Consider the following 19,005-nt stretch of genomic DNA (forward strand, 5'->3'; position numbering starts at 1 on the left):
GGACATCCCGAATCACAGTTACAGCTGAAACCAAATCTATTCATAAACTCTGTAAAAGAAACACATTGTTTTTTTGCTGTTATTTCAGCTTTTAACTTAATAAGCAGCTGCAACAACTTGTTAGGTCTGCAAGTTCTGTTTTTTAACTGTAGACACATTTGCAGATATAGACCTAGACAGCTTTTTGTGATCCCATTTTTTTTCTTCTTATGATGTAAAAAAGACGTCAGAAGGTTCTAACATGTTTTGATAGATCTGATTGTTCTTTTTAGCTATTAAGTTGAATAAGACTGAGAAATGTGTTTGGATATTTACCAGGGGTTGATGTGTCAGTTCCCTTGATAGAGTCATCTAAAGGCCCTTAGCAGCTTAAGCAAACCAGTTTCATTTTAACTAAATCTAACTTAACTGTCCAATTCAAACTGTTCAATTCGATTCAGCAGGGTTCTAATGAGTACATTCCACCTATAAACCAGAGTAACAAGAAGATGAAGGAAAAATACAACATAAACAACATTAACTGGGAAGTTGAGTATGAGAGGAAGCAGTGAACACATCATGAGGCTTGTCTGGTCAGACTGGCCAGGTGAGTTTTACACTTGGGAGCAGTTTCCCCTCCGTCAAGTCATTCTGATGCCTTTACCACAGATCAGAGACAAAGCGACAAGCACCACAGCTGTTTCACTCTGAGTAATAAACTGAGGTTTGTCACCAGGTAAGCTACTTTTAAAATGACTTTACTAAAAGTAATAATCAGAGATATTTACCTGGTGAGTTAAAAGGTAGATCACAGCTCATCACTCATGTAAAATCTATTTCCTCTACAATAGAATATCTGTGTTGTAAACAATGAAAATAGCATTTTAAGGTGACACTCCTGGATGTCTATCTAGTTATAGTTTCCAAATGTGTTGAAATGTGTTGCTCCTTTGTGATTCTTCCATTTTCTTAAACCTTCTGGAAAGTCTTGAGCTTCCCATAGTAATTACATACTAATTTCTCACTATAGACAGCTGAACAACATTATTCAGTAATCCAAATCCAAATGCTGGAAGCTGCCTCACCTCATGTCTGACCTTCTGTTAACATTTACCTTTCTTGGGAATATCTAATAATGTTTTACCTTAATACTTGGATTGAATTTTGTGAGCTGCTCTTTCTTCCTTTTTTATGCATTAATATTTCATTGGAAAAGACTATAGTTGATTCACAGTGTCACATTTTTAAATGCTGTGGTATTTAAATGAAATGTTTTAAAAATACAATGTTAACTAGAGGCTACGTATTGATGAAGAGTTTTTTTGTAAAGCTTCTGTTTTTTCAGTGGTAACTTATTTATCCTATGTGTTTCCATCCAGAGGCAGTTCAGGTCTTAATGTCTGCTTCCAGATTTGACCGTGTGAGGGAAATGCCTCTCTATGACCAGGTCCCAGTGAGCCCTGTATGGAGGGACACTGAACTGCCCCCACCCCAACATGTGATCGTACCAGCAGGCAGCTTAGACCCCCTTCCCCCTCCTCCTCTACCTGAGCAGCCAGCTGTGGGGCCTGAATGTATCTACCCCTCCAACGATGAGGAACCAGCTGAGGGGGACTGTGACGCGATGGACATCAAGCCAGTTCATCGTTTTATTCCCGACTCTATCAAAAACTTTTTCCGGGGCAACAGTGGGAACCGGGGCAGCAAGGGTGGGCCCATTTCCTTTTCTGCTCAACCTCAGTCCACTGTCCCATCAATCAGTAAGAGTACCACCTGCCACACCACAACAGGAGTTCCCTGCTCACCTCCCCCCTCTGCCCCTCCCTCTCCTTCACTTCCTGGCCCCTTTCGGGACCCTTATTGGGGGTCAGAGGGGGGTTACACCTCCCAGAAGGAGCGAGATGGACTGTTGCTGGGAGCTGAAGCTATGGATTTGGCTTCTGCAGTGCCCAGTAATCTCTCAGCTCAGACCTATCAGGAGCGGGTGGAGGAGTACCATCAGCGCTATGCCTACATGAAGTCTTGGGCTGGCCTTCTCAGGATCCTGGGTTGTGTGCAGTTGCTACTTGGAGCTGCTGTGTTTGCATGTGTCTGTGCTTACGTTCACAAGGATAATGAATGGTTTAATATGTATGGCTACTCCCAGCCACAGATGTATGGAGGACTTGGTGGAGGTGCTGCAGCGTTTGGATATGGCAATACCTATACAGGTCCCAAGACACCTTTTGTCCTTGTAGTGGCTGGGCTAGCATGGATAGTGACTGTCATTTTGCTCGTTCTTGGGATGACACTGTACTACAGAGCCATTCTTCTGGATTCTTCTTGGTGGCCACTAACGGAGTGTTCTATCAACCTGGTATTGGCTGTGCTCTATATGGCAGCGGGGATAGTTTATGTACGGGACACAACCAGAGGAGGACTATGCTACATGCCCGTTTTCAATAATGGAATAAATGGCGCATTTTGTCGCACAGAGGCTGGCCAGACAGCAGCCATTATCTTTCTTTTCCTCACCATGGTGCTCTACTTCATCAGTGCAGGAGTTTGTCTGAAGCTGTGGAGGCACGAAGCAGCTAGGATGAGAAAGGAGGCGCTGGCACAGGAGGTCTGACCCAAACATCTCTTTTTCCCTTGCTTTTTTTCCTGCAGACCCTTATTTGCAAGTTTTTTAACTTCTATAACTCTGTAACCTTCTTTGAATTCTTCTTTGAGTTAGAAAATAACTATCGAGAACTTTCACTGCACTGTATAATAAAGTCTTCTGGGCATGTTATGTTTGTCTATGAAATGAAACAGAGAGATCTGTGCATTAAAACTAAAGCGATTCACCTATTAACTAACATTTAATGGAATTAACATCCATGTTTTCTCTCCATCACAACAAACCCAGATGAAAACCATTGGATCATCAGTCCCACTGTCTGTAGTAAGTATCAAGAGTTCTTTTTGTTCAACCAGACTGCATTAAACTGTACATAATCTACTGTACTAAATGTTTTTTGCTGTAGCTGGATTCAGCCACAGGAGCCTCAGAGGCAACTCCTCTTCCCACCATTCAGCCCGACATCATGAAGGCTGCTCCTCTCATGGCAACAGAACCAGAGCTTCTTCGAGGTCACATACCAGCTGGCTATATCCCCAAACCTGTTATCATAGCAGACTATGTTGCGTGAGTTATATATCTTTGGGTCTGTTCCATGTTTCCAACATGTGCTGTTGCATTTCTGTTGACCCTTTATATGATGCAGTTTTTTGTGTCCTTTTAGAATAGCATATTTCATAACCCCTTTAGAAATTTTAGAAAAAGAGCTTTTAATTTCTCATTCTTCTCCTCCTGCTGAGTTAAAAAAAAAACTGGATGTGAAGTGAAAAAAACAACCTTTTATCTGTACTTTGAGATTTCTGAAACATTTTAAAGCTCTAAGTAGAGGTGAAACAATTGAAAGTTGTGTTCAATTCAGTTAATTCAGTTGCAGTCAAGTTCAGTTTGTTATTTAAATGATTAAATAGTTTTCTATATAAGGAAACCCAGCGCATTACCTTGAATCACTGACTTTAAATGAGCATGTGGTGACAGTGGGCAGTCAGTTGCATTAACTTGTTGACATTGCAGCCAACTCTCATGTAGTGACAGTGGAAAGGAAAACTCCTGTTTAACAGGAAAAAACCTACAGCTGAACCAAGCTGTGTGGGGAAAGAGATAACACACCCTCCAAAATTATGAGCAAAATCTTTATGAAACCTTAAAGAAATTAATCATTTTTGTTTCAGTACTATACTACAGGAAAAAATTATGAAAGTCAAACCATTCAGTACATTTAGTCAGTTGTTGAGAAATAATGAAACTGAAGAATTATTAAATGTATACCCAAATTTTAAAGTTGACCAGACACTCTATCCATGTTATTCCTGTTTCCCTGGGGCCTACATATATGGCATGACAGGGGCCCATTATTTTAGGTAATCATTTATTGGGAATGACAAGATTACATACCAATTAAACAAGGCAGATGTCTGTTAATCTTTATAAGTCAGGGAATGACAGTAAAATGGCTGCATTCCTAACTAGACTATGTCTACAATAAAAGCAATATTAGTACAACTGATACTGACAAACAAAGCTGGGTGAGAACCCAAGCTTATCTTGTCAACATGAAAAGTGAACTGGATGGTAAATGAGGTAACTTTCTAAAGTTCACTGTTAGAGAACTGCAGCATAGAATTTTGTCACTGTGTCCCTATTATCAAAAATAAGAATTAGAAATGATCTACATGCCAGCAATGCCAGGAAAGAGCCTTTTTGTCCTGCTTCACAAAATGAATTGGTATAGTTTTGAAAAAGCACATCATGCTCACTAGTAAGGTAAAACATCTGTTGAAATAATCTGGTGTCCTCAGCCACAAAACTGAAGTCATCGTGCTCATGATCTCTAATAGCTGTTCAAGGAACAAACATGTAATAAATGCAAACTAAAGATATATTAACTTTAAAATTTTCCCCTCTTCATATTTCTTTGAAACCATAATGTTCAGGATTTGTTACTAAAGCAAATAATTTACATGCCCTTTAATTATTTTGTCTAAGTATTCTGTATGTGTTTTGATGCCACACCTCCTGCAAATGTTTATTTGTTAATTTATTAATTTATTTTTTATTGGAATCTATTTTCGGGAAGTTATTGAAGCTGATACAATGTTCAATTGGGTCTGTTTCCATGCTTAAGCCTGATGTGTAACACCTTTTCAGAAAGTATCCTAGCATCCAATCAGATGAGGAGAGGGACCAGTACAAGGCTGTCTTCAATGACCAGTATGCTGAATACAAGGAGCTGCATGCTGAGGTCCAGGCCATGGCTAAGAGGTTCAAAGAGATGGATGAGATGATGCAGAACCTCCCCTCGAGGCCCTCAAGTGAAATGGTACACCTTTACCTCAGTCACTAACATACACAGCTGGACATAGATTGAATGTCTCTGCCTGCTAATGCTTTAATTTTGTTTCAGGAGAAAGAACGGATTAGTAGCATTTTAACGGAATATCAAAGGAAGAAAGCTGTGAGTATTTATAAATATTGAGCTTTATACCCTATTCACTATTGCACTTCAATAAGATACAATCCTATCTATTAAAGTTCACTTCAGTTCAAATATTTATATGGTTCCAGTTCACAAGTGTCTTCTAAAGGTTCTTTAGAAGACAAATGGCACTATTTCATATCTAGTTAATATCAATTCAGTTCAAATGAGTCCATAGTACGTCTAATAATATAATCAGTTACATGCAATGAAATATATTCAAATTATTTTACAGTACAGTCCAACTTCAGTTTAAATATATGGCTGTAGCACCTCAGAGAAGTAGATGTGGGGGGTCAGGCAATTGAGAGATTTAAATGCAAATAAAACACCTTTAAAATGGTTCGTAAAATTTACAGGCAGCCAATGGGGGTAATGTGCTCAGACTTTCTTGTTCCAGTTAAAAGTCATACTGCAGCATTTTGCACAACCTGCAGGTGCTAATCCCCCAAAAGTGTGTGTTATAGTAATCTAGCCTAGATGTAACAAATGCATGGGTAAATAGAATTATCTTTATTTTGGCTAACTGCCTTAAACAGAAAAAGCTAGATCATAAAGCAGCCCTAATCTGGATCCATTTTAACTTCCAGATTTGTGATGATCAGGTAAACACATTGAGCCAAAGAACCAAGATCTATGATGGAGATCTCAGATGTGCCACCAAAACCATCACTTCTGTTTTTTACTTGCGTAAAAAGTGTAAAACGTTTGAAGCCATCCAGGCCTTTATGTCATCAAGACATTTGAACAATGAGTCTAGTGAAGGTCTAGCCTTGACCATTTTAAGAGGGAGATAAATCTGGGAGTCATCCACATAACATTGGAAAGAATCCACATGTTTCCTGAAGATACAGACAAGGGGTAGAGAGAAAAGTAGGTGGCCAAATTAATGCATTTGAAGAATTAACAACACTAATAGCAGAAAGTGAATGCTTTTAGTTTTTCTGTTTACTTTCTTACTTTCTTGTTATTAAATACATTTCCTGATTCATTCGAAAGTTCTAAACACAACTGTATTCTGTTGCAACGCAGGCAGCCACAGAATAAATAAATCAAGTTTGTCAAAAATGGCATTCTTTTTTGAAAATGAACAACCTGAAGTACCGTTCATCATGAGAGATTTGGTAGAGACTATGCTGTTTCGTCACATTTGTAGAAAAGCTATAGCATTAAATTTTTTAGGTCACAACAAATATTTGTAAGTGATGTAAGGGATCCCCATGTACTGTATATTTGTGTGTTTAACCAAAACCTAGTATAAGACCAAGTTGAAACAGGACACCTTGCTCTTTGGAGAATAACAAAATTACAACTCTGAAAGAGAAAGTAGATTCATCACAGATGAGATCCTCCTTCTATCCTTTTTCTCTAACTGCTTCAACCTTTCAGGACATAGCTGAACATACTTATACAACCCAATTCTAATGAAGTTGGTACGTTGTGTAAAACGTAAGTAAAAACAAAATACACTGATTTGCAAATCTTGTTTAACCCATATGCAGTTGAATCCACTACAACATATTTAATGTTCAAATTGATAATCTTTATTGTTTTTTGCAATATTCACTCATTTTGAATTTGATGTTTGCAACATGTTTCAAAAAGCTGTGACAAAGGCAACAAAAGACTGAAGAGTTGAGAAATGCTCAAAAAACATCTGTTTGGAACATTCCACAGGTGAACATGTTCATTGAAAACTGTTGAGTGTCATGATTGGGTATAAAAAAAGCATCAGCGAAAGTCTCAGTTGTTCACAAGCAAGAATGAGGCGAGGATCACCACCTTGTGAACAACTGCGTGAGAAAATAGCCCAACAGTTTAAGAACAATATTTCTCAATGTACAATTGCAAGGAGTTTAGGGATTTCCTCATCAAAAGATTTAGAGAATCTGGAGAAATCCTGCCATGTAAGCGGCAATGCTGAAAACCAATTCTGAATGCTATGACCTTTCGTCCTTGATGGAGCTGTCTAGGTTGGTTCCTGATCTTGTGATCTTTGCTGGATGTTTTTTCCCTTTATTTTTCTGCTGTCTGTCTGATTGCTGTAAATAAAGGCCACTAGTTCCACAAAAGCTTTAGAAAATACTCCTGAATCAGATCAGAGTGGTCTGAGTCATATTAAAGTAAATACCAGACTAAGGGTCTGTTCTTTAAAAGGTTTGCGTGTACAAAACCACATGCAAACTTGTTTGGGTCCACAAAGCTGATCTACAAACCAGGTGCTAATTGTATTGTATTGTATTGGTTTATTTGTCATATGCAGGTTAACACATTCAACAATGCAATGAAATGCTTGGGATAAGAAGAACCATTCAACTCTCTATATAAAGTACTAATATGCAGTAAAAAAAAGTACATATCGTGCAGTAGCAATAGCTCATAAAGTGTCACAAATGTGGTTTGGTGCAGTATTAATGTCCAGAGTTCAGTAGTCTGACATTTGTGGATAATAACTGTCTTTAAGTATTTTTGTGCGTGCTGGCAGGCAGCTGTAACGCTTGCCAGAAGGTAGCAGATGGAAAAGTCCTTTAGCTGGGTGAGTGTGGTCCTTGATAATGCTATGTTCTTTACGCAGACACTGGCTGCCGTAAATGTCCTGGATGGGGGGGAAACTGCTGCCAGTAATGAGCTCTGCTGTTCGTACAACCCTCTGTAGTGCTTTCCATCTCTGATGGGTGCAGTTCCATACCACACTGTGATGAAGCCCTTTAGCAGGCTCTCAATAGTGCACCTGTAGAAGTTTGTGAGGATGCTTGTGTTCCTACCGAACTTCCTCAGCCTTCTCGGGAAGTAGAGTCTCCATCAGGCTTTCTTGACCACTGTGTCTGCATGTACTGTCCAGGATAAGTCCTCCGTGATGTGAACACAGAAGAACTATCAGTGTTGGTATTATAGATGAGGGAATGCTGGCCTCCACGCTGTCTCCTAAAGTGCACTATCATCTCCTTAGTTTTGCTGACATTCAGAGAGAGGTTATTTTCCTGAAACCTACTGGTCAGTAATTTCACCCCATTCCTGTAGGCACTTTCATCGTTATATGTAATGCGGCCCAAGATGGTGGCGTCATCAGCAAACTTGAGGATAACGTTTGAGCTGTGCCTGGCAGTACAGTCATACGTATAGAGTGAGTAGAGGAGTGGACTGAGAACACTGCCCTGTGGTGCACCGGTGCTGAAGAGTAGTGTGGAGGAGAGGTGTCTGCCGATTCTCACCACCTGTGGTCTGTTGGTAAGAAAGTTCAATATCCAGCAGCAGATGGACTTTTCCAGTCCCAGGGGGGTGAGCTTGGTGACCAGCTTGGAGGGGATAATGGTATTGAATGTTGAGCTGTAGTCAATAAAGAGCATTCTCATATAGGTGTTTCCCCTCTCCAGGTGGTTGAGGGAGGTATGGACTGCTAGAGCAATGGAGTTGTCTGTGGACCTGTTTGCTCTATATGCAAACTGTAGAGGGTCCAGGGTGTCAGGAAGAGAGGCACAGATGTGATTCTTGATTCTGATTTGCTCAAAGCACTTAATGATGATAAATGTAAATGCAATGGGCCGAAAGTCATCAGGAAAGGTAGCTGAAGGGATCTTAGAAATGGGGACAACAGTGGAGGTCTTGAGGGAGGTGGGCAGAATAGACCGGCTCAGAGACAGGTAAAAGATGTTAGTAAACACCTCAGCGAGTATGTAACCGCACACTCTCTCGCGTGTGTAAAATCAGCGGAACAGTGGGAGCAAATTTTTTTAGCATGTTTGCCTTCATAAATATGCAAAACGTAACGGCCCAAAAGCTAAACTTTATGAGAGGAGGATATGCAAATGTAACTCTTTACCACCCGCAAATCGATTTATCAAACCTGACACGGACTGTGGTGCTGTTTTTGCATCTAGATTTAGCACATTTGAAATGCAGGTACTAACTATGGCACAAAAATGTCTGCTGTCACTTTGGCCAGAAGGAGGCATAGGTAGAATGACAGATGATGGAGAGAGAACCTTCTGCACATGTGTCACCAGATTTGGGCATAGAGGATTCTATGTAGAATTACCTAAGGCCTGATTTGGGGCCAATAACAAACAGAAGCCATGGCATATCTTCTATGATAAAACTCCTTGCAACACTTTTTTTCTTGCGTCTGAATCATTCCAGCACACCATTGCCTCGAATCACTGATTTGATGCAATCTGCTGGGTTTCATTAGATAGAAAAAACAATTTGAAAAATAAATGTCTGATAGGATTAATTGGAATGCATGTACCCGACATGTATCTCTATAATTCAATTGAATTGACTTTGTAATGTGCCTTGAGACATGTGTTGTGAATTGGTGATATATAAATAAAACTGAATTGAACTGAATTGAACCATCGCTGTTAGTTAGATCAGCTGCTGCTGAAGCACAAACCTGATCATGCAGAAGTGTGCATATAACTGATCATCTGCATTGAAGAGCTTGTAATTGCACACTGTGACCCACTGTGCTGTGATGTTGATAATATAATTAACAAGAAAGAAATACCCTCATTATAAGACAGATTAAATCCTTCATTTGCAAACTGGTTGCTAATATCACTTCTTAGTAGCATCATTTTAAGGCGGACTATTCCATGTGGTGAGAAAGACAGTATATGCTATAACCTTGTCAGTAAACAAAACACATTGCATTACTGACAGTAACATTGTGTCACTGCAGAGCAATCAGAGCTGGATCAAGTTGATTACATTGTTTAAATGTGAACATATGCCAGGGGATGGTTTATACAGTAAAAAATGAATTCATGTCAGGAAAAAACAATGTAAACAATTAATCACGTTGTATATCGTTAAAATATTGGTAAAACAAACAAAACAAATTCAGTAAAATTGTTGAAAAATTATTTATTTAAAATGTTCAATTTACATTCTTTGTAGGGCAGTTATGTAATGTTGTGTTTTAAAAATTAACATACAGATAGCCAACTCTCACCACTCACTATTTTTATGTGCTAATATTATGTTCAGGCTTAAATAATGCCACTTTTAATGATAAACTCTGAACTCTTCAAACATAAAGTTTTAAAAAAGAACAAAGTGAGTCTCTAAACCTCTTATAAATTCTTTGAAAGACATGTTTGTTTTTTTTATTATTGATTGGACAATTTCTAAGCTGCAACCGTTGCAAGTTACATGAAGCATCACAATTGAAAAGCTGTGCGCGCTCTTATGGTGTTGTCAATGTAGACACCAGGTGTCCCGTGTGCGCACCGATGCTACACAGCTCTGCTCTCCTACAGAATGTAGGTAATCCACCATTCTGATTAACGGCAAAGCAGGATGTAGTCTGTGCCTCACTGGGTCCGTCCGGAACACAAACATAAAGTATCTGCGAGCAGATACTTGCTGCAGAATACTTGCTGGTGTTCAACTGGAGCTGAACACTCTTGCTATATATAAGCTAAATAAAGGACCAGCCAGTTTTTTGGGCTGTCTAAACTTGAACCGTTATCAAAGTTAACATTTCTATGGTGTACAAACTATACTCAGCAGTGACAACATAAATGTTCTATTCTTAATCACCTGGAGAACTGTTCCTGATGCTTATTAATGTATCTTCGTGCTTTTTCTTGTCAGGACCCAACATATACAGAAAAAAGGGAGCGTTGTGAGTACCTAAAAAACAAACTGTCACACATCAAGGAGAAGATTCACGAGTATAACAACACCACCTAGAATTTTGTGTTGCATAAAACCAAGCTGTTTGAGATGAATACTTAAAATTAGTAACCTAAGGAACATGGATCGCTTTCGTTTGACCCTAGTACCAATACATAAAATTATATATTTAACAAAGTGTGGGCAAGAATACACTCAGGAAGATATTTTGAATATAAATGTAAATGGATGTAATGTGTTGCTCATTGAACATGGAGATGTAAAGGATTTTAACTTCACATATGCTGGATGAGTACTGCCTGTGAAAATGAAAAGGGTTTAAAAGGAAAGTACAAAGAGCAAAGGAAGTAGACTCTGTCAGGTTTAAATGTAGAAATGAGCAGTTCCTCAACAGTTTCTACAGGTATTTAAATTGAACCTCAAGAGCACAGATCCCACCATGTCATTATTTACTGAACAAACATAAAGACAAAAACTAAGTATGTTCCAGAAACCCTACATATGTTCAAACCATGCAAAAGCCTACAATTTAAAGTACTTTCTTATTACTATGACTGTATTTACAGTTGTGTTTTATGGAGAGGTGGCTCATCTGTAGAATTATATAGTGTAATCTCATGCTATATTAAAGACTGTTGAGAACCAAACCATGCACTGTATAATTTGTAATGTACAGATCAGGACTGACAGAAAATGTCTATTCTATGTCTATGAAATATCTAACCTCTTTTTCCTGCAGAACTCTACTGTTAAACTGTATTAGTGTGTTTGAATATTTTGTATCACATGTGGTTTTGTCTTATAGCCAAGTGTATTTTATAAGAACAGTGTTTTACTTTGACAACAACACTGTAAGGACTTCTGTTTAAGCTTCCATTAATTGTGTCGGTCAAGCCGCTGCACCACCTCATTCTATCATTGCAGTGTAAATTAATCACAGATGCACAACCTGTCCCACATGTAATGTTTGTGTAGTTTGTTTGTTTATATGTTTGTAATATAATGACAAAAAGAGTGCTGTCTTATTACAAATGTGTGTTCTGGAGTGTCTGATGTGTCCATATGACTGAAATGTAAAGGGATTTTTTACATGATGGAACTGCTCAAAAATCACTGGTGTTGTCCAAACATGTGGGACAGTCAATAGCTGATATCTTTTTTACTAGCGAAGTGGAAAATAGTGGCAGCAATTTATCTAACATATGCAAACACAAATGTACAAAGGTAGCTTGTACGATTTTAACTGACATGAAAGTTGACATTTGCTATGACCACATCTTGGTTTCATCAGAGACTCAGTGCTCAGGCTTTCTTGCAGTTTCTTTAAGTAGTCTTTCAGAAGATTTTCTGGTCTTGGTAAAGGTGCTTTCCAAACTTCCCTCTGGATTTTGGCTTCCTTTATTCTCCGAGTTATCGGCTGCGAGATTGGCCAATAATTGGTATGGTTTTCTAGTCAGGTATGTATATGTTGCATTGCCATTGTCAGTGGGATTTTTGCCAAGTTGAAAATAAAGCTGCCACCACAAATTTTATTCCAGGATTGCTATTTAAAATCAAATGGTGCTTTTCTTAATTCATATCCCATTACTTTTGATACATGACTGGAGATCATAACAATGGTTGACTGACTGTAAACACACACTTTTCCTCACCCTGACCTCCTCTGTTACACAATAATAACTGAAATTGAAGTTTTAAATTTTTAATTTATTTCTTAATAAAACTCTCTGGATTATAATCTCTGATTATATACAGATGCTTTCATTTTTTTGTATTGTTGCCTAGGCTACCTGTTCAGTGACTGGTCTGGGATGTTTGAAAAAGTAACCATTGTCCAAAGAAAATATTTTAAATACCTTAGCTTCTTTTTGTCACTTTAAGAGGTCAAAAAAAAGTATTTCTGGTGGGAAGAAAATACTCTGTGATACAATGATGTGCGACCTTGTGTTATTGTTAATGCCAAACTCCGGACAGTGGTGTAGATGCGCAGTTGTATGTTGTTTTCTGTTGAGTTTGTGTGGGGTTTGATAGATCTTGATATGTGAACACTGCATTCAGCAGCAACATTTCTATGAGCTGCTCAGTCAGTGACCTAAAATGGCTGCTGAAGTAGCTTTTTTTCTGTCATTGAAGCTTGAAGAACTGGTTTTATCAGGTTGGGACAGTAATGGCGGTCTGCTGTTTCACAACACTGCATTATTGTTTTTTTTTGGTGGCCTCCCTCAGATCAGGAAGAAAGCCAGGAGGGTCTTTCACGTCTCAAATTACAGCAGAACATGGGATGATGTATCCGTATTTTAGGTTCTGGAAATATTTCCTTTTTTTGATTGTTTTGCCTTGAAATTAGTATTAACTCAGTTTTAACATTTATTGTATGCAGGATTAAATATCATCTGTTCATACTTTTGGTAAGTTAAAACACATCAGTATTAAAAATTAAATTGGTGTTTATTCGGACTAAAACTAGTGTGTGAGCCAATGTCTATTCTGGTAGTCTTGATAGTGAATATAAACACCATGTGAAGCGGGAACAGCTCTGATTATTCCAGCGAGCTGAAATAAAAACTGGTTTTTTGACTGAAACTAGCTGGTAAAACAGGTTCTGAGACAAAGAAATAAGAAGCTTTCCAGGAGTTGGGAGCCCAGCTACTGTGAACGGTGGAATAGCACACCTTTTCCTTGTATTTGAAATGACGGTCATGGGGTGAGAACAGGTAAGTACTATGTGACCTGAGGCAGAGACCACGTGATGTACGCACACCTGTAGGGGCCAGGTTTTAAGTCCCTGCGCGCGGGGCGTGGAAGGATGTGGCTGCGCGCTTGTTTGGGTTGGTGTTCTTTGACGACGCCACTCTGTCAGGATCAACTTCATCATAAGGTGGGTTCATTTCCAGTCTTACAGCGAGGATTTGATAACCAAATGTATTCTTATTAGGCCATACCACAGCTCAATGGGTTAAATGGTTATAAAAAATTAAGCTGTTATTTCCCTTCATGTTTTCCCTGTTTGTTACCTTACAGAGTTTTATTTATCTACACTAAAATGGATCATAATGGCAAACTGGAACATATTTTTAGAGCATCCACAACTATTTAGTGGAAAATAGTGGCAGCAATGAAAAACACAAATGTACAAAGGTAGCTTGTACGATTTTAACTGACATGAAAGTTGACATTTGCTATGACCACATCTTGGTTTCATCAGAGACTCAGTGCTCAGGCTTTCTTGCAGTTTCTTTAAGTAGTCTTTCGGAAGATTTTCTGGTCTTGGTAAAGGTGCTTTCCAAACTTCCCACTGGATTTTGGCTTCCTTTATTCTCCGAGTTATCGGCTGCGAGATTGGCCAATAATTAATAATATTCCATTGTATGGTTTTCTACTCAGGTATGTATCTGTGGCATTGCCATGGTGGTTTAACTGAGACCTGATTTCAAAGGTACTGCCTTTTGATCAGTTCTTTTTAATGCGACTCGTTTACAGCGTAGCTCAGTAGTTTGTTTCCGTTTTAGTGACAGTGTGAGCGGAACCACAGTCCTTTAGAACCCACATTTTAGCCTGTTCTCTACAGCTGGCATCTGCTGTGTATTTCAAGTAAAACACAACTAGCTGAAACAGACAAACGTTAAAAGGATGATCACGTGTAAAATGAAGCTGCTATTTTCTATGCATAGCGAAGGTAATCGCACCTCTTCTTGTTTTCACTGTTTGTTACCTTACAGAGTTTTATTTATCTACACTAAAATGAATCATAATGGCAAACTGGAACATATTTTTAGAGCATCCACAGCTATTTAGTGGAAAATTAGCTCCTTTTAAGGATATTCACTTGACATTAACTGATTGCTCCTGAATCTTTATTTTAGCTGTATTCTTCAAATATTGTCATATTTGATTATAAATCGTTACCTTAGTCTAGGATCTAGAGAACTCTGGAGCAGGTCTTCTGAAAGAACCTCTCTGTATTTTGATGCTGTCAGTAGAAAAACGCCCTATGGTATGATACTGCCACCACCCTGCTTCACATTGGGCATGGTAATAGCCATGTGATAAGAAGTGCCTGTTTTTATCCTGATACTATACCTAGAGTTTTGGCCTAAAGGTTCTTCGGTTTCATCAAACCAGAGAAATTTTGTTTCTCCTGGTCTAACAATCTCTGGGGTGTGTTTCGTTACCATAGAGACGTAATTGGTGGACTGCTTTAGCAATGTTTGACCTTCTAGATTGTGGAAGCAAATCGTTACCATATTTCAAATGAAAAATCATTTTCAGAAATGCTTTTTCATTTTAAGAATGTGGCTGCATTGTTTGACTCATAAATGAAATTAGTTATCAATAATCCTATTTGCATTTTAATTTTCTTCTTCAAGACTGCTCATTCTTTCACTTCATTAAAATGAAAATGAAAAAGACATTTGAGATTTATTTTTCAAAATATTCCCCAGCAAATAGATACCAAAATTCAATTTGAAATGTAAAATTTGAAAATGAAAAATCATTTTCAGAAATGCTTTTTTATTTTAAGAATGCGGCTGCATTATTTGACCCATAAATAAAATTAGTAATCAATCATCCTATTTGTATTTTCTTCTTCATGACTGCACATTTTATGCCATAATCAAAAAGAAAACAAAGCAGATTGTTTTTCGTTTTCGTGGTCTGCCTGCAAAGTACTGAAAAGAACTCGAAAACAAAAAAGCATTCCGAGCTGCGGGCGCAGAAGAGTGACGTCAGCAGCCGCTCTTCCTCAGCTCCCCGCTGACCGAGCTACCCATCTTGTTCTGTAGGGGGCGCTGTGCACGTCTCCATTGCATTACATTGCAAACGTGCCGAGAAATTGATTGAATTGCAGCAGGGCCGAGCTCAATTTGTGGCGGTGGCAGGCAGAACTGGTAGTTCCGGTCACCGAAGCTGTCACCGGAACTACCACAGCTGAGGAAGAGCGGCTGCTGACGTCACTCTGCTGCGCCCGCCGCTGGAAATGCTTTTTCGTTTTTGAGTTCTTTTCAGTACTTTGCGGGCAGCCCACAAAAACGAAAAAGCAATGTCTGCTTTGTTTTCTTTTTGATTATGGAATAAAATGTGCAGTCATGAAGAAGAAAATGCAAATAGGATGATGGATTACTAATTTTATTTATGGGTCAAATAACGCAGCCACATTCTTAAATTGATAAAGCATTTCTGGAAATGCTTTTTCATTTTCAAATTTTACATTTCAAATTGAATTTTGGTATATATTTGCTGGGGCATATTTTGAAAAATAAATCTCAAATGTCTTTTTCTTTTTCATTTTAATTAAGAGAAAGAATGAGCAGTCTTGAAGAAGAAAATTAAAATGCAAATAGGATTATTTTTGTCTCATCGACCACATGACCTTCTCCCATTCCTCCTCTGGATCATCCAGATGGTCGTTGGCAAACTTCAGACGTACCTGGACATGCACTGGCTTGAGCAGGGGGACCTTGCGTGCGCTGCAGGATTTTAATTCATGGTGGCGTAGTGTGTTACTAATGGTCTTCTTTGAGACTGTGGTCCCAGCTCTCTTCAGGTCATTGACTTGGTCCTGCCGTGTAGTTCTGGGCTGATCCCTCACCTTCCTCATGATCATTGATGCCCCACGAGGTGAGATCTCATGGAGCCCCAGACCGAGGGAGATTGACCATCATCTTGAACTTCTTCCATTTTCTTATAATGGCACCAACAGTTGTTGCCTTCTCACCAAGCTGCTTGGCTATTTTCCTGTAGCCCATCCCAGCCTTGTGCAGGTCTACTATTTTAGCCCTGATGTCCTTACACAGCTCTCTGGTCTTGGCCATTGTGGAGAGGTTGGAGTTTGTTTGATTGAGTGTGTGGACAGGTGTCTTTTACACAGATAACGAGTTCAAACAGGTGCAATTAATACAGGTAATGAGTGGAGAACAGGAGGGCTTCTTAAAGAAGAACTAACAGGCCTGTGGGAGGCGGGATTCTTACTGGTTGTTAGATGATCAAATACTTATGTCATCCAATAAAATGCTAATTAATGACTTACAAATCACACTATGTGATGTTCTGGATTTCTGTTTTAGATTCCGTCACTCACAGTTAAAGACTAGCTATGATAAAAATCTAAGTCTTCTACATGCTTTTCAACTGGGAAAACCTGCAAAATCGGCAGTGTATCAAATACTTGTTCTCCCCACTGTATGTAACTCAACAAAATTAGGAAAAGTAAAGCACTGAAAACCTTTGGATTAAACTGTATACTGCTTATTATTTTAAAAGTATCAGTACTTGAACAGCTAAACATATTTCAAGAGACGAAAGAAACGACAAAGAACTTTAGTTGTAGTCAGCAGTGCATGAATTTGTAACACTGAATGTCACAGGTCATTTTTTTATAAATATTTTTCTGTTTTTCATAAATGTTTCCTCAGGTCAGGAGGTCTATTCTTTTTTTTCTAAGAAGTTTGAGTACTGCCGTCATTCCACGATGCCAAGCCACAGGCACAGCAAACCTCTGTACCCTCCAAGTGGAAGCAAACAGTAAGTGGCCTCACTTTGACCTCCTATTGCTCCTCTGCATTTTTAGGTTCCAGCATCTCACATCATGCATTTCTTGCCCAGTGTCAACGGGTCAACTTATATTACCTTTACAGTTACCTTTCCATGAGTAGTTGACTAGGTTGCGTGAATTATTTTTTTTGTTCAGCATTTCTTAGCTAGAATACAAAGGCTGGTTTATAAAATGATATTGTTCCATTAATTGACAGAAATGCATTATGCCCCTTTTCCAGTGGCCCGATTTAACCCAGTTCCACTTTGCTCTGCCCGCTTTGCAAGCTTTTCCATTACTGTTTTTTTCTGTATCGGTACCTAGTTCTTTAGTTCCTGCCCTTGAACAGGTCCCACCGGGCCGGAGTAGGGACTACATGTGATATGAACAGACTGCTGTTCACTAATTGGCCATGGGACCAGCAGAAATGAGAAGGGTTTCCAAAAGGCAGTGCAGGGAAAAATTAATAAAACTCAAGAGCAACTACAATAATATTAAGGACCACAATGGCCGGAGCATGTCAAACCCTAATATAATATCATGCCTGAAGGCTAAAAGAAAAGAAAGAAAAATGACACATCACCTTTCTGTATTTAATAATATCCTAAACCAGCTGATCACACATAAAACGTTCAGATGCACAAACATTTCCCACAAAACAAAACCACCATGAAACGGCGTGTTAGGTTCGGAAATATATTGACGATCCTTCAGAGAACCAACGTCTGCACGAGGAGGTAGCAGGCAGAGAGCAGCTGCCTGTAATCAGACTGCCTACATCGGATCAAACGGGTGGAAGACCACGCTGAATCCACGGAGCACGAATATCTAATATCCAATCTAAAACAAATTTTACCGTGGTCAAAAGCCACTCTGAGACAGAAACATCATAAAGCCCAAAATGTTAACATCTTCCGGCAAACTCTGGAGCTTCACCATCCAGACAGCAACGCCTCTCCTCTCTGCTTCTCCTGGCACCCCCTCACATCAGAACCCCTGAGGCTTATTTTATAAGTTCCGGCTGGGCGGTGGTCCAGATAATTATCCCAATTATCTCCTTTTTATACACAAAAAATTATACATTCTTGCATATACAGTAATGCAAACATTATTAGTATTTTTTTTATTAATGTTTTTATTCTCTACTTATATATTTTTTTTTTAATGGTTTCACGCAGCTTACTTTAATGAGACGATGTCAAACAGTAACGTTAAAGGAGCACAGAGCACTAAACTGACAGCTGGAGCGGGTCAGTGGAAACACAACAGGTACCGTGTCGAGCAGAGCAAGACCGAGCTGAGCAGAGCCGTGCCGCCTAAAATGAGCCAGTGGAAAAGGAGGATTAGTTTGATTAAATGCTTTGTATTTATCATACAAGTGTTTTGTGGCTCCCATCCTTCAGCATTTCATCCTCTTACTTAATAATATGAAATTACTAACAAAAAGCTGGAAATAAATTACACTAACCTAACATCTGTGTGTCTCATCATATTTACAGATCTATTGTGAAATACAACACTTATCTCCATATTTTAGGTCCTGGTCTAAATCACTGTATTTCATGCTAAATGTAATCATATAATTCATAAATTGCACCAATATGATGATTTAAAAATATTTTCTTTTACATGTAACATGTAAAATTTCAGTAAGGATAAATGTAGCAGACTTTTTTTTATTCTGAACCAGGTGATTGCACAAATAAGTTGTTAGGTATTCCTTCTGTGGGGGGGCATACTGCAGAGACATTTTTGAAAAGTTCCCATTGGGCTATCATT

General features: G+C 38.8%; 1 protein-coding gene across 1 annotated transcript in view; it reads left to right on the forward strand.

The window, feature by feature from the left end:
- The first annotated feature begins 610 nt into the window (after nt 1-610).
- The window catches only part of marveld2b (MARVEL domain containing 2b), a 30,389-nt gene continuing 11,994 nt past the window's right edge, over nt 611-19,005 (forward strand). The window contains 7 exon segments of the mRNA XM_047380250.1: nt 611-715; nt 1,359-2,584; nt 2,870-2,905; nt 2,988-3,148; nt 4,727-4,898; nt 4,983-5,033; nt 10,653-10,777. Coding sequence (XP_047236206.1) covers nt 1,376-2,584; nt 2,870-2,905; nt 2,988-3,148; nt 4,727-4,898; nt 4,983-5,033; nt 10,653-10,777 — 1,754 coding nt within the window. The 5' untranslated portion in view covers nt 611-715; nt 1,359-1,375.

This window comes from Girardinichthys multiradiatus, chromosome 12 (genome assembly GCF_021462225.1).
Source record: "Girardinichthys multiradiatus isolate DD_20200921_A chromosome 12, DD_fGirMul_XY1, whole genome shotgun sequence".
Classification (NCBI taxonomy): Eukaryota; Metazoa; Chordata; class Actinopteri; order Cyprinodontiformes; family Goodeidae; genus Girardinichthys; species Girardinichthys multiradiatus.